Raw genomic sequence first — 12418 nt, 5'->3', positions numbered from 1 at the left:
GTTTTCATTTTACTTTTCACCCTTTATTTTTTGTAAGTTTTCGTTTTAAAATATATCCTTTATTTTTTGTAGTTTTAGTTTTATTATTTTTTCTTGTTTATTCCACTTGTTATTTCATTTACTATGTTTTTCTTTGTATTATTTTCTTTTGTTTTATTCTTTAGACCAAATGACTGCCATTTCTGCTATGCTGACATTTTGAAAAATTAACAAACTGTTTAAGATACTTAATAAATAACCTTCACAGACAATTGTTGTATACATTTAAAATAAGTTAAAACAGGAGGGAATGTTACAGGAAAAATGTTTCTATGTTTCTTTACCTTCTTTTAAATGTGCAAGCATGCCCTTATGTCTATGGTTAGATTAGTTTAGAATTATCTTTTTAGACTTTTCTTAGCAAAGACATACTGTTTTGGGACATATTGTTTTAGATTGTTTTATCTCTCACAGCCTTCTCCCAGCTCTCTGCTGACGAGACTAGCGCCACATATGGAGTTGTTTATTTTATTTGTTTTGTATTTTCTTATCCTGTTCTCACTGTCTTTCCTATAAAAATTACCAAGCCACTGTGCATGGTGTGAGTTGTTCTTAGCAGCTCACCCGTGTACACGTTTGATAAAGAAAGTAACTTTGTCTCATTGTGTCTTTATTTCTCCTGGGTTTTTTACAGAGTTTTCCCCCAACATTTCATCGTTTACTATAGCTTCCATTTGCTTACCCTCCTGCCTTTGGGTCCTCTGATACCAACAGATCCCCGGGAACCTGGAGGCCCCTGCATGTGTATGAAAAAATATTCTTTGAGTTTGAAAATGGAGACTTAGATGCAACTACCTCACTTTTTTTGATATGTTGTCAACCATCAAAGGCTGCTAAAAAAACACAACACCATATAATCACATTGAACTATTACTGTGTGACTTTTTTTCTGCTCCCTTTCTATCACATTGATGTCAAGCTAAACCGAAAAGCACATTCTCACACTTAACCACACACATCTCTTCTAATCTCTGTATCAACTCTGTGTTGTCTTGTTTTGTAGTTTGTCCCAAAGTGTCCATCAGCATTTTGTCTTTTTGAAAATCAATCTATAAAAAAAAATAACGCAAAAAAAAGAATAAGAGGCAGAAACTTTAGCTGCCCTTTGGGGTTGTGTCGGGAAGGGCATCCGGTGTAAAACTGCCAAATCAAACATGTGGAAATACGTTCTGTGGCAACCCTTTGTGACATGGCAGCAGCCGAAAGTAGCCACTACAGGAGGCAGAGTCTTCAGCTATTGGGCCTCTTTCCTGTGGAACCAGCTCCGAGTTTGGAATCTACATTTAAAATTCTGCTTAAGAACTTTATTTTCAATAAAGCTTAGAATTAGTGCTAGATCAGGTCACTCTAAACCATCTTGTGAAGATGCTATCAGATCAGGCTGTTGGGGGACTTTCCATAATGCACTGAGCATTTCTTTCTCCACTCCCCTCTTTTTACTCTTGATGCATTTGCATGCCACTGCTGCATGAAACTAGCTTTTGTCTGCTCTCTCCTGTAATTTGTGTTTAGGCCTAAACTCTCTATTTTGATCTTCACTTTCTCCTTACCCCCCAAACGGTTGCAGTACAGTACTGTACCTCCCTGAGCCTGGTTCTACCAGAGATGTCTTCCTGTTGTACGGGAGTTTTTCCTTCCCACTGTTGCCAGGCGCTTATTCGTATAAGATCGTCTGATCGTTGGAGTTCTCTCTCTCTAATATTGTAAGGTTTGTTTTTTCATCTTCTAGGAAATCTCAGTTTATAAATAAAACTAAATTGAAAGTATCTCTACAGAAGCAAGAGAAATGCAACATAGCACCAGTGTAGTTGGGTGCGGTGAGAAGTGCAATCTGAGACTGCATACAGGCACCGTTTTCATGGATTAGATAAGGTCTGTTAGTGTAGATGGCACAATAGGTTAGTATAGCCACACCATACACATGCACACACACCAAGACAGTTTACCTTCTCTACAGCTATGATACAGATAGTAATAATGGTAAACTTACTGGAATCCCTTGCAGTCCAGGTGGCCCCATCTCACCAGGTATTCCAGGGTGACCCTGATGAAACAACGTTACTTGAATGATATCTATACAATCTTTCAAAGAAAGCATAAATAAGTCCTCAGATGTGACATGATAAATCAAATCTGTTATCACACCCCAACCCTTTACAACAGAATGCCCCCTGGTATGAGAGATGGGGTCCAGACTTACTCCTTACCATCGGCCCCTGTTCACCTGGTGGCCCGGGGACGCCTGTGTTCCCTCGATCACCCTGAAGTACCAAAAGCCACGATTAGGGAAACGGAAGTAGGATTGCAACCGATCCAACAGTCAAATATATGTCAAAACATTTAATTATACCCAGTAACAACATAATAAAGTAATGCTCTCAAATTGTTGCTTTTGTTTTATCAGAAATGTACAATTACATTATATGGAGAAAGTTAGCAAATATGCAAATTTTAATGTCTCCATGTGGGCAACGGTCATTGCAGGTGGGATCACTTTTTTAGGTTGTACATCCAGTTCTTATGAGTGCAATATTTCTGGAACATCTTTAAAACTATCATTCAGTTGAGCAGATTAAATTTTGGTCAAGCTTACTGTGATCTAGAATTTCATTACTATTTATTCCAAGTTCAGTTGGACTCAGTGAGAACTGATTAGATGTGGCTAGTCAAAGGTCAATGTATGATTGGATCATTTCCATCAAAAAATAAATTGATAATAATTAAATTGTATATGTTTATCTCAGTTGAATTCATCTACTTTTGGGACTTGTGTTAATATCTGATGATGAATTAGGTCATATTTATACAGAAACATGAAAAATATTACAAATCTTACTCAAACTATAACTGGTGATCGGCTGGTGCACGCGTACAACCACAAGACAGCAATTTTACTTGCATGAGAACTTATTTGAAAAACTGTGTTCAATATATTTTTGTGCATTTGCTGGCCCACTCCATACAGCACTACAGAAAAGATTTCAAAAGGTCAAAACGAGACTACAAATTGTGACAGTAGCAAAGAATGACACATTTAGACCGCGCTAACCTTTTCTCCCGCGATACCCATCTCTCCGACAGGCCCAATAAAACCAGGCAGTCCCTGAGGGAGAGAAAAAATGCTGTCTTATTTCTCTTAGCCTTATGAACTTGTAATTCTCATAATAGGCTGCACAGCTCTGGGGCACTGACAAAACAGACACACACTGTGAGCATCAAACAGAAACGAGCAAAAAAGAGGGAGAAAAGCCTTTACCCTCTCGCCAAGCTTTCCGACCTCGCCAGTTATCCCGGTCTCACCCTACAGCAAAGCAGCCAATTAGCATATCACAAACTTATTCATGCCTTTCGTTTTTAGTGCAATTCAGTTGAAATGTGCTTAGAGGCCAGTTCCCCTGTGGTAGCAGGGAATTAACATCTAATTTATACATATTCAGATGATACATTATCATAAAAGAAAACCAGGGAGAGAGTGTTCAGTTACGGTGACAACGGTTCGTCTGTGAACGTATGACAATTAAGTCTGACCTTGAGTCCATCTGTGCCCGTCAGTCCAGGGAATCCCTGCCTCCCCGGCCTGCCCTGAACAGAAAGCAGAAATGACAGAGAGAAGTGTACTGAAGCTCCACACAACAAACAATAAACTCTGTATCTCCAGTAAAAAGGTGTTGCTTCCCTCAAGAGGCTGCGACACAAAACAAACCAACATTTGATGCCAAAACAAAGGCACCCCTTTAAGACAGCTAATGATTCAAAAAATAAAGAGGTATTTCTAGCATCAAAGGCTTATTATTACTCACAAAACTCTTTGGGTCATTTGTGTTTGTATTTTCATATTCACTTGTGGGTTTTACTTTTGGGAGATGGCAGACTGAAGTCTACCACTGCAAAAATAGATTGTTTTATTGGAAAAGGCTTCTCTATTGTTTAGCCTGGGATGACTCCAAACAAACACATTTTTGGACAGAGACGGTCACTGTGGACTTTTTTATACTGTGGAGCAGTTCAAAGTCATCCTATTCGTCTTTTATAAAGTCACATTTGGCTTGAATAGCATCTTTATCAACAATGGTCACAATTCAGATATAAAAAATCTACATCTGTTGAAGTCAATTGATAAACAAACAATAACGGGAACTTGTTTGACTCCACTCTTAAATAGATTTAATAAATTATCTAATTATCTTTATAATTATCTTTCTTGTGCATTTATCTTAAAAAATAACTCAATCATTAGATACTTTTTAAAGAATTTCTTTTGTTTACAACACTCTTGTTTGCTTTCACGTTCTTTTTATGATAGACAGGAGGCAGCAATTTGCTGACCAATCTGGTAATATGAGTACAGAGTGTCCAATAGGAAGTCTTTGAAAACATCTGGAAAACAATAGGAGATCAGTCAGCCAAAGGACTTACTATCCATAATTGGTCAAAGTTACTCCTCCAATGCTAATTTAGGCAGAGACACATGAGCGTAGTAAGTGCTGAGGTTTTAAATGACAACTTTGTTATTGTTGTGTCTGGTCTTAGGTTGTACTCACCTCGGGTCCAGCGGGTCCAGCTGGCCCAACTGGCCCCTCATCACCCTGACCAAAAAAAACAAATAAAAAAAAGTCAACATTACATAAAGAAACATTTATTTCAGCTTAAATGAACTTTTAAATGTAACCACACCTGAAGTCCTGAAGTTCCACTTGGACCTGGCAAACCTCTTGCTCCTTGTTTTCCCTATTAATGAGACATTGAGGTTCAGGGTTCAGTTAATTTCTGTGGTTCTAATTGAGCTGATGTGGTTCTACTAACCTTGGGACCTTCAGGGCCATTTTGTCCTGGTGGGCCAATGTCACCTGGAAAGCCCTGCAGAAATAACAAGAAATGAACCCCAGTTATATCACCATATGGTAGAATGGTTTATGCTACTCTAAACTGTTAAAATGATAAACAGCACTGAGCAAAAGTCTTGAGCAACTCCTCATTTCTTCAGATTTTGTTTCCAGGAAGCATTGTGCAATTCCTGAGTTGTCATGAGAAAGCTAAAACTCGGGAGGTAGAGCAGGTCATCTACTAATTGGAAGGTTAGTGATTTGACCCCTGGTTGCTCTTGTCTGCAGGCTAAAATATCCTCGGGCAAGATCCTGAACCCCAAGTTTCTCTCCAAGTGTGAATGTTAGATTGAAAGCACTTATACATAGAAAGAAAAAGCTTATATCAATGTGTGTGAATGAAGCATATTGTGTAAAGCACTTTGAGTGCTTGTGTGGAAAAACACTCCACAAGAACCAGTCCATTTATCAATAGTTAGCCAGGCTTTCTGAAGACTTTTTAGAGTTTTCTGTGGACATTGGCTACTTTTTTGCTCATTTTCAGTCCAATTCTTATACCTGACCATTTTCAGAGGAATGTTTTTATTTGTTAAGTGACTTAACACTGACCTATGAAACACCTAACTCAAGAGATGAACCATTGTTGTGTTTAGCAACTTAGCAAGAATCAATTCTAAATTTTATCTTCAGGCACTTTGTTGCCAGCAGTCTGTTGCAAAAATACATAATTCACACCCGTTTCTGTAGTTGAATCTACAAGAAAAAGCCAAAAAGTTGATTCCCAAAGAGCTACTAGATGAAAACTTGAGAATGGAACAAAAGGCAGCCAACATTCAAAGAAGAGCTTTGAATGTCCTTCAAGAAGCCTGAAGAACTATCCCCGAAGGCTACTTAAAGGATTTAGAAGAAAGCTTGCCCAAGAGAGTTCAGGCTGTGTTAAAGAGTAGGTGGTCATACAAAACATTGACTTTCAACACCATTTTTGAGTGTATTTCTATGTTTGCAGGTTTCGGTAAATCACTGCACCCCTTTTCCTAGCAAATATAAAGAAATGAGGTTTGGCTCAGGACCATTTCAAATTCCTGTATTTAGATAAAATGTTTGTATGTGACTATAATCTATATGTATCTATAATTCCTACCTCTAGGCCAGGAGGACCAGGTAAACCAACAGGACCCTTCTCACCAGGTTTGCCCTTAAAAATGTCACACAATTATCACCAAGATTAGAATTAAAAATGTAAAAACAACAACAACAAAGCTAAAATTTGCACATTTACTAGATTGTGGAACCAACATAATGTGGCATTTTAATGAAACAATCCAATACATCTTCATTTTTTTCAGTTATAATAAACCTGCCCTTTAGCACCTGTAAACATGTTATGCAATTCAAGGTTACGTCAATGCAGAATAAAGGAAATTTAATTTTCATTGCACCAGACAACAAATCCCTCAAACAAGGGAAAATCAGATAAGATCCTGATATGAAGAATGAGTTTAGCTCCTTGGAATGGCTGTTATCATTGCTGAAAGATGCATAAATCACATAGCAGATCAAGCAAGCATGAGGCTTAGTTTTCTATGCAAGAACCTCAAATCAGATCAGAGAGCACTGAAAACATTAAGGAAACTTTTAGATTGCATAAGTGCCAAAGCTCGGAGAGCGTTCACACTGGGAATTTGCCTGTGCCCTACTCTTTGAAGAGTTGAGCTATATGTGCTTGATTAGACCAAAATTCTCACACACACATAAGGGCATAAAGTTTGCTTTTGTATACGTTTGAAGATTTCTGCTCATCTTTCTTCAAGAAGACCAGCCTTTTTTTCTTGAGAGCATCTTAAGACTCACTGGATCCTTTGAGTGCACCACTATGCTTTCAGAACAAAATTCTCATCCGGAGTTTAAAAAGGAGAAACTGCCTTCACATCATAATTTAATTGCAAAGCAGGCAAAGCAAATGTTTTCTTGCTTGAGAAAAGAAATATCTGTTATTTCTAAATAAGGTTATAATGTTCAGTCTAGAGATCACTGCAACATCACTAATTAAATAATTTTAATCAAATAAATTCCAATTCACTGCACTGGCTCTGGGGGAGCCATTACTGCAATCCAGTTAGATGTTAACTAAATGAGGTTTCAACTATACTGAATGGAGTTTTCCTGCATGAAACTATCCACAATGGATAATTGTAAATCAGTAAGCATGTGGAAGGTAAAATACCTGTTGTCCAGGTTTTCCACAAGGACCGGGCAACCCACGTGAGCCACGGCTGCCCTGTAACATAAATGCCAGTTAACAAGACAAAAAGGGGCATCAAATGCATCAAAACAAAAAGTACTGTGCAAAGCCTATTTGATACATTGGAGGCATTTGTGAAAGACTGTTTACCTTTTAGTGCCTAAACCTGGTACACGGCTATAGTAAATGGTTTGTACTTCCCTTTAAGAGAGCAGTACAAGAGACTTTACAACAAGTCCCATTAATCCATGCACACACAGATGGTTGCAAAGATGACACACTCTGTGCTGGTCTAATTGGTAGCAATCTGGAGTGAATCATCTTGCTGAGGGGAATCTGACACGGACCCAAACAGATGCATTTACGAGAAGCCAGCCATTAAATCCATAATCTTATTAATGGATGATCTGCGCCATCACCTGAGCACATACAAAAATACACCTACCTTGTCCCCTTGGAATCCACATTCTCCCGGCTCTCCTGGCAGGCCAACATCCCCCTGGAAACAGAAATAAACATAGAAAATAGTGTGAATGCTAATAAGAGAAAAATTCTATCAACAAGGAGCTATGATTAGCACATGCTTTATAGCTTTGCCTTAAATGTTAGCTTTCTCAGGAGAGAGATACAATTTTGTGATTTGTCACATTAACCATTCTTTTGTAGAGAAAGGTAGTAGTTTGAGAAAGACATATGCAGATCACCTTATCACCTTTCAGTCCTTGTTCCCCTGTATTTCCAGGTACTCCCTTAGAAGCAAAGAAAAAAAGCGCTGTCATGTTTCCCTGTTCACAAGGGTGTATTAAAGATGGACACAGCCAGACCTGAAAGATAAGTCATGATCTCTGTGCTCTGAAGCCTCAACAACAGTCACCAAGTGATTTTTTGGTGCTAAACGTTACTGCATTTGCTAAGAGTGCAAAATGCTAAGTAAGTAAAAGCAAGCAAACGTAGTTAGCAAGCTGTATTCATAAACGGCACAAGTGCAACAAACAGACACATACACAGCTACACAGGGAAAACTGTTTTGGTTTGAGGCTGTATGCTTTCCAATGCAGTTTAGTTTGCCTTTCTAATATGGTAGTGTATCGGGATTGACCACCAGTTCCTTTAATGGTCACTCGAGGCTTCCCCCAACACTAAGTCTGCTATTTTATTAGTCTGTATTAATGGGCGTCTGTGTCTTGAACTGGTAGAGCTTATGCATGCAACTTGCTAACCTAGATTGCTAGTGTCAGCTAACTTAAAACAACCTGATACCCTTGACTAAACAGGGTTGTTTCTGCCTCCACAAAGATAAAACAGTAATGACCAAAACACTAACACTGAGGATTCAAAATACAATCCAAAACCAACTGGCGTTATGGTGGCTCAGTCCATCATTTACATACATCTTTACATGACTCCCTTTTGGCTGTTAGTAGAAATGGAGATTTTTGGCACTTCCACTTGGCATCATTTTCAGCCCAGCGATTGCCGCTTGAGGAACATCTATTCTGTAGCATAATTAATCCCAAGACTAACCATGTCTGACCAATGCAAGCTTAGCCTCTATTGGAGGAAGTTTTGAAGGCCAATCACTAAAATACCAAAATGCATACAACTTACAGTTAAAAATCCTCAAAAACAGACAGAGGCAAAACAGTGAAACTGGAACATTTACCTTGAGTCCTGGTGGTCCAGGTAATCCCATAATGCCAACAGGGCCCATGTCTCCCTGCAAACAATCACACCAACAGCCTTAAAACAATGTCCTTTGGAGGAATTTTGTTCAATAGCAAAACAAGTGTTGTTTTAAATTCATAGCAGATGCTCATAAAGAAAGAAAATAAATAATACTCCACAAAAAAGTTGTTTCGAACTAATTTTAGAAGGAAGAAAAATGAAAAAGCAGAGAGCAACAGACAACGAATCAAAGTGCATAAACCACAAATATAACTTTATGAAATCAGTTACAAGGACTGCGCAACACTCACAATAAGACCAGGGACTCCACATGGGCCAGGAGCTCCCAGCTCACCCTAGGAGGAATGGGAAAGAAGAAGAGAAAGAAGAGATACATGTGCACACTCAGGAGCATAGAGCTGTCAGTACGAGATGCGATTGAATGCGGCATGTTTCTATATTTGTTTTGTTGATTAGTATTTTCCTTATCCTGAGAAAATGTTTTCCTCTACTCTATCTCAGTTTAGCACTGAGTAAGCGACTTGGCACTTAACACACAGAGCAGATTGTTGCCCAAATGATCTACCCCACAGCCACATGCTATGCCTACATCCTCTCCAAGCCACGCATCCAATACAGAGATGGATGACACACAGCCAAGTGTGGCCTTCCTGTCGCTTCCTTTCTTTCTCTATGAATGAAAGGAGGTGGATTTAGCCAAATGGAACATCCCCTCTTCTCTCTGGAGAGAGAGGAAATGAAGCCAGGGGGATGCTCTCAGAGGTCAGCCAATCACAATCTAACACTGACCCAGTCAATCACAAGTGGTGAGTGTCAAGCTAAAGAAAGATGAGTGGCGAATGAAACTGCTGATGGTGCCCTCATATCAGTATGGATAATGATGAGTGAGGGAGAATGCCAAGATCTGACTCGTGGTTAGTCCTGAGTAAGTATAAAATGTTCCTGCTTTAAGTTTTGACTGTGTTAAAAACTTTTTCAGAATTATCCCTCTAGGTTACTTGATGTAGACTAAATAAATTTAAGTGCTACATTAAAATTTGTATGAAGTGCACCTGTTTGTTGCACTACAGCATTTTGTATGTAATCTTCTAAATGACACTGCAGTGTGATCGTTATGTGAAATCAGATTAAATCTGTGTCAGGTGTAACATTGTGGACTTCAGGGACAAATGGGAGGAAATGGATTCCACCAATCATGAGTAAATCGTGCAGGAATCCACATCTTTTCACTTACTGGGTTCCCATCAGGGCCAGGTGGTCCCCTCTCTCCAACGTCACCAAGAAAGCCCTGAGCACACAAAGAGACAGCATCGTCATGTAACCATAGAGAGAGAGTCTTTATTATATTCATTCTCTCAAAATGCCCATTTTGATGTTGAATGCATTTAGATATCACACGGGATGTCAGTTAAGTTATTACAGCAAACACAGGGGATAAACAAAGTGTTTTTCCAAAACGGAAGTTTCCAGAGTAAGGCCAAGTTATCAGATGTGCTCCCAGCATTTTCATTCCCCAGAGACCGGCAGGAAATTCCATGGCTGATTGTTTCCAAGTGACGAGTGTCTGTGTGTGCACGCACTGGCAGGGATTGCTCAGCAGCCCGCGAACCAAACCCCCAGGACGCGCCTAAATGGCTGAATAAAGCTGCTTGGCCCAGGAATTGCTGACTGTGCTCTTTTTTTTGCTTGGCGCTCGTAATTCCATTATAGAGGCAGAACAAGAGGAGTGATGCAGCCAAGAGGCCACACGCTCATCGTGTGCTTGTCAGTATGCCAAGGTCAACATGCAACCCACTGCACATTACACCTCAGTACTTGCCTATAGAAGGTAAGTGTTAGGGTTAGGGGAATGATAAATGGCAGAACTGCGGTGAGGTCTCTTTTATCGTGTCTACAGAGGGAAAGATCAAAAAGGGCTTGAGTCTTAAACAGATGGCAAAGATAGGGGCTGCTTGTGTGGCAAACAATCATTCCTTTTTTAGAAAATTAGGCAAAAGTGGATCAAGAAATAAACAGTAATTGGTGCAAAAACAAGAAACACGGAAAAATTTGCTGCTCCCAAACTGTCAATAACTCTCTCAGTTTTGATCAGAAACACATGCAACTCTTTTTTTCTCGTGCCGACAGTAAATCTCAGTGAGGATTTAATTATAGGATCTGTCCAATGAAAGTCTCTTCTCAAAGCTATGTGCAAATTCTAGCCAGTCATTCTATCTGTATGGGTGACACAAGAAAATGGGAGCAGTTTGATGTCATTCAAAATCTGAATTCAAAAAGACAATTTTCATCACACATATTCCCATTTGATAGAATGTGCCAGCTCTTTTGCTTGTCTGGTTCTCTTGCACTGCTGCTGAGTCAGGATGGAAAACAAAAAAAAACCAACTTCTTACACAAACTGATCTCACTTTTCACCACAGAGGAAGAGAAATGGCTTGCTCATGACTTGGCAATGAAGGGCTTACTCTTAGGCCTTGGCATGTGTCACTGACCATTGCAGCATAATAAGACTGAAAAATCGTGTTCAACCGGACTAAGCCTGGGAAAAATATGTGATTCATACAAGTGGTTATGTGCAGTATTAGTATTTTCCATGTAAGCTTGGAAGGACGGGAAATTTGCTTCCAGGCGCCAATGACAATAGACCTCTCTCGTCTGTGGGTAGAGCTTCCAGAGGGCCAAACCCACAACTGACACATTATATTAGCCTATCAGTCTAACGCAACACAAGAACAGTAATAAGCACACTGTTTAACACATAAAGTTTCCAAATCAACTTCAGTCAGAGAAAATTAATTGCACTGATCATGAGATTTATAGACAGATAGCATTTTTTAACATTAAACTAGCAATAAGCTTAGTGGGAATATGATTATAATCTTCTGATATGTACTAAAGGAATCTATGCTTCCTCTTAGACTGTAGTAGGCTGAGCTTTTTGTGCCTCATATATGTATTTACGAGTAAGGCCAGGAGGGGTTTCACACTGAACTGAAGTCTCTGTCAGAGTAATGGTCATTTAATGGGCTTTATAGTAGCTCTGCACTGCAGTAAGGTCCCATAGATCACAAACACTGTCATTGCCATAAGGCTACATTAATAACTGAGAAGTATGTTGAGAGAAAACTTTACCGGCCTACCCATCTTGCCCTTCTTCCCATGAACACCAGGAATTCCCTACGAACAGGAAAGAAATGGATAAGAAGAAGAGTACATCATTTCAAAACCTGGACAACATTCAGCAATAAGACTCAATCTATTGGGCGGTGTGTAGTTTTGATGCTCCTCACAAGAACAAAATTATTGACTGAAAGCAGAGAACACCATTTCTTGAAACTTTACCAACTGTGGGGGGGTAGGGGATAAAATATTCAAATTCCATCCTTCAGCTTGGTATCAGCAGATGACAAAACAATCTCAAAGGGTCCATTTAACAGCTGATCTGTAGTTTGCTATATTATTACATCATGATCCTCAGAAGTATTCAGGAGAAAGTTGAAATCTGAACTTCTGATAAACAGAAGAGCTATAAAATGGATCATGAGGTGAGGTTATTTCATCAGATAAGACATTTGAAGCTCAACTTATTGGATACAAAATTGTGCATTCATTGTTTTTACTCAAGAGT

The 12418-nt window shown here is 39.2% G+C and overlaps 1 protein-coding gene across 1 annotated transcript in view; it reads right to left on the bottom strand.

Moving 5' to 3' along the window:
- The window catches only part of col27a1b (collagen, type XXVII, alpha 1b), a 72865-nt gene that overhangs the window by 29918 nt on the left and 30529 nt on the right, over window positions 1-12418 (bottom strand). The window contains exons 12-28 of the mRNA XM_085368563.1: window positions 11923-11967; window positions 10025-10078; window positions 9081-9125; window positions 8768-8821; window positions 7809-7853; window positions 7550-7603; window positions 7087-7140; window positions 6004-6057; window positions 4843-4896; window positions 4714-4767; window positions 4581-4625; window positions 3568-3621; window positions 3296-3340; window positions 3089-3142; window positions 2247-2300; window positions 2030-2083; window positions 722-775 (exon numbers count right to left, since the gene is read on the bottom strand). Coding sequence (XP_085224689.1) covers window positions 722-775; window positions 2030-2083; window positions 2247-2300; window positions 3089-3142; window positions 3296-3340; window positions 3568-3621; window positions 4581-4625; window positions 4714-4767; window positions 4843-4896; window positions 6004-6057; window positions 7087-7140; window positions 7550-7603; window positions 7809-7853; window positions 8768-8821; window positions 9081-9125; window positions 10025-10078; window positions 11923-11967 — 873 coding nt within the window. The remainder of the gene's footprint in view (window positions 1-721; window positions 776-2029; window positions 2084-2246; window positions 2301-3088; window positions 3143-3295; window positions 3341-3567; window positions 3622-4580; window positions 4626-4713; window positions 4768-4842; window positions 4897-6003; window positions 6058-7086; window positions 7141-7549; window positions 7604-7808; window positions 7854-8767; window positions 8822-9080; window positions 9126-10024; window positions 10079-11922; window positions 11968-12418) is intronic.

Source organism: Diplotaxodon limnothrissa, linkage group LG12 (assembly GCF_057381915.1).
Source record: "Diplotaxodon limnothrissa isolate DT_005_m linkage group LG12, D_limnothrissa_male_GT1.1, whole genome shotgun sequence".
Taxonomy (NCBI): Eukaryota; Metazoa; Chordata; class Actinopteri; order Cichliformes; family Cichlidae; genus Diplotaxodon; species Diplotaxodon limnothrissa.
The sequence above is the reverse complement of the archived record's forward strand: the minus strand, read 5'-3'. Positions and strand labels throughout refer to the sequence as shown.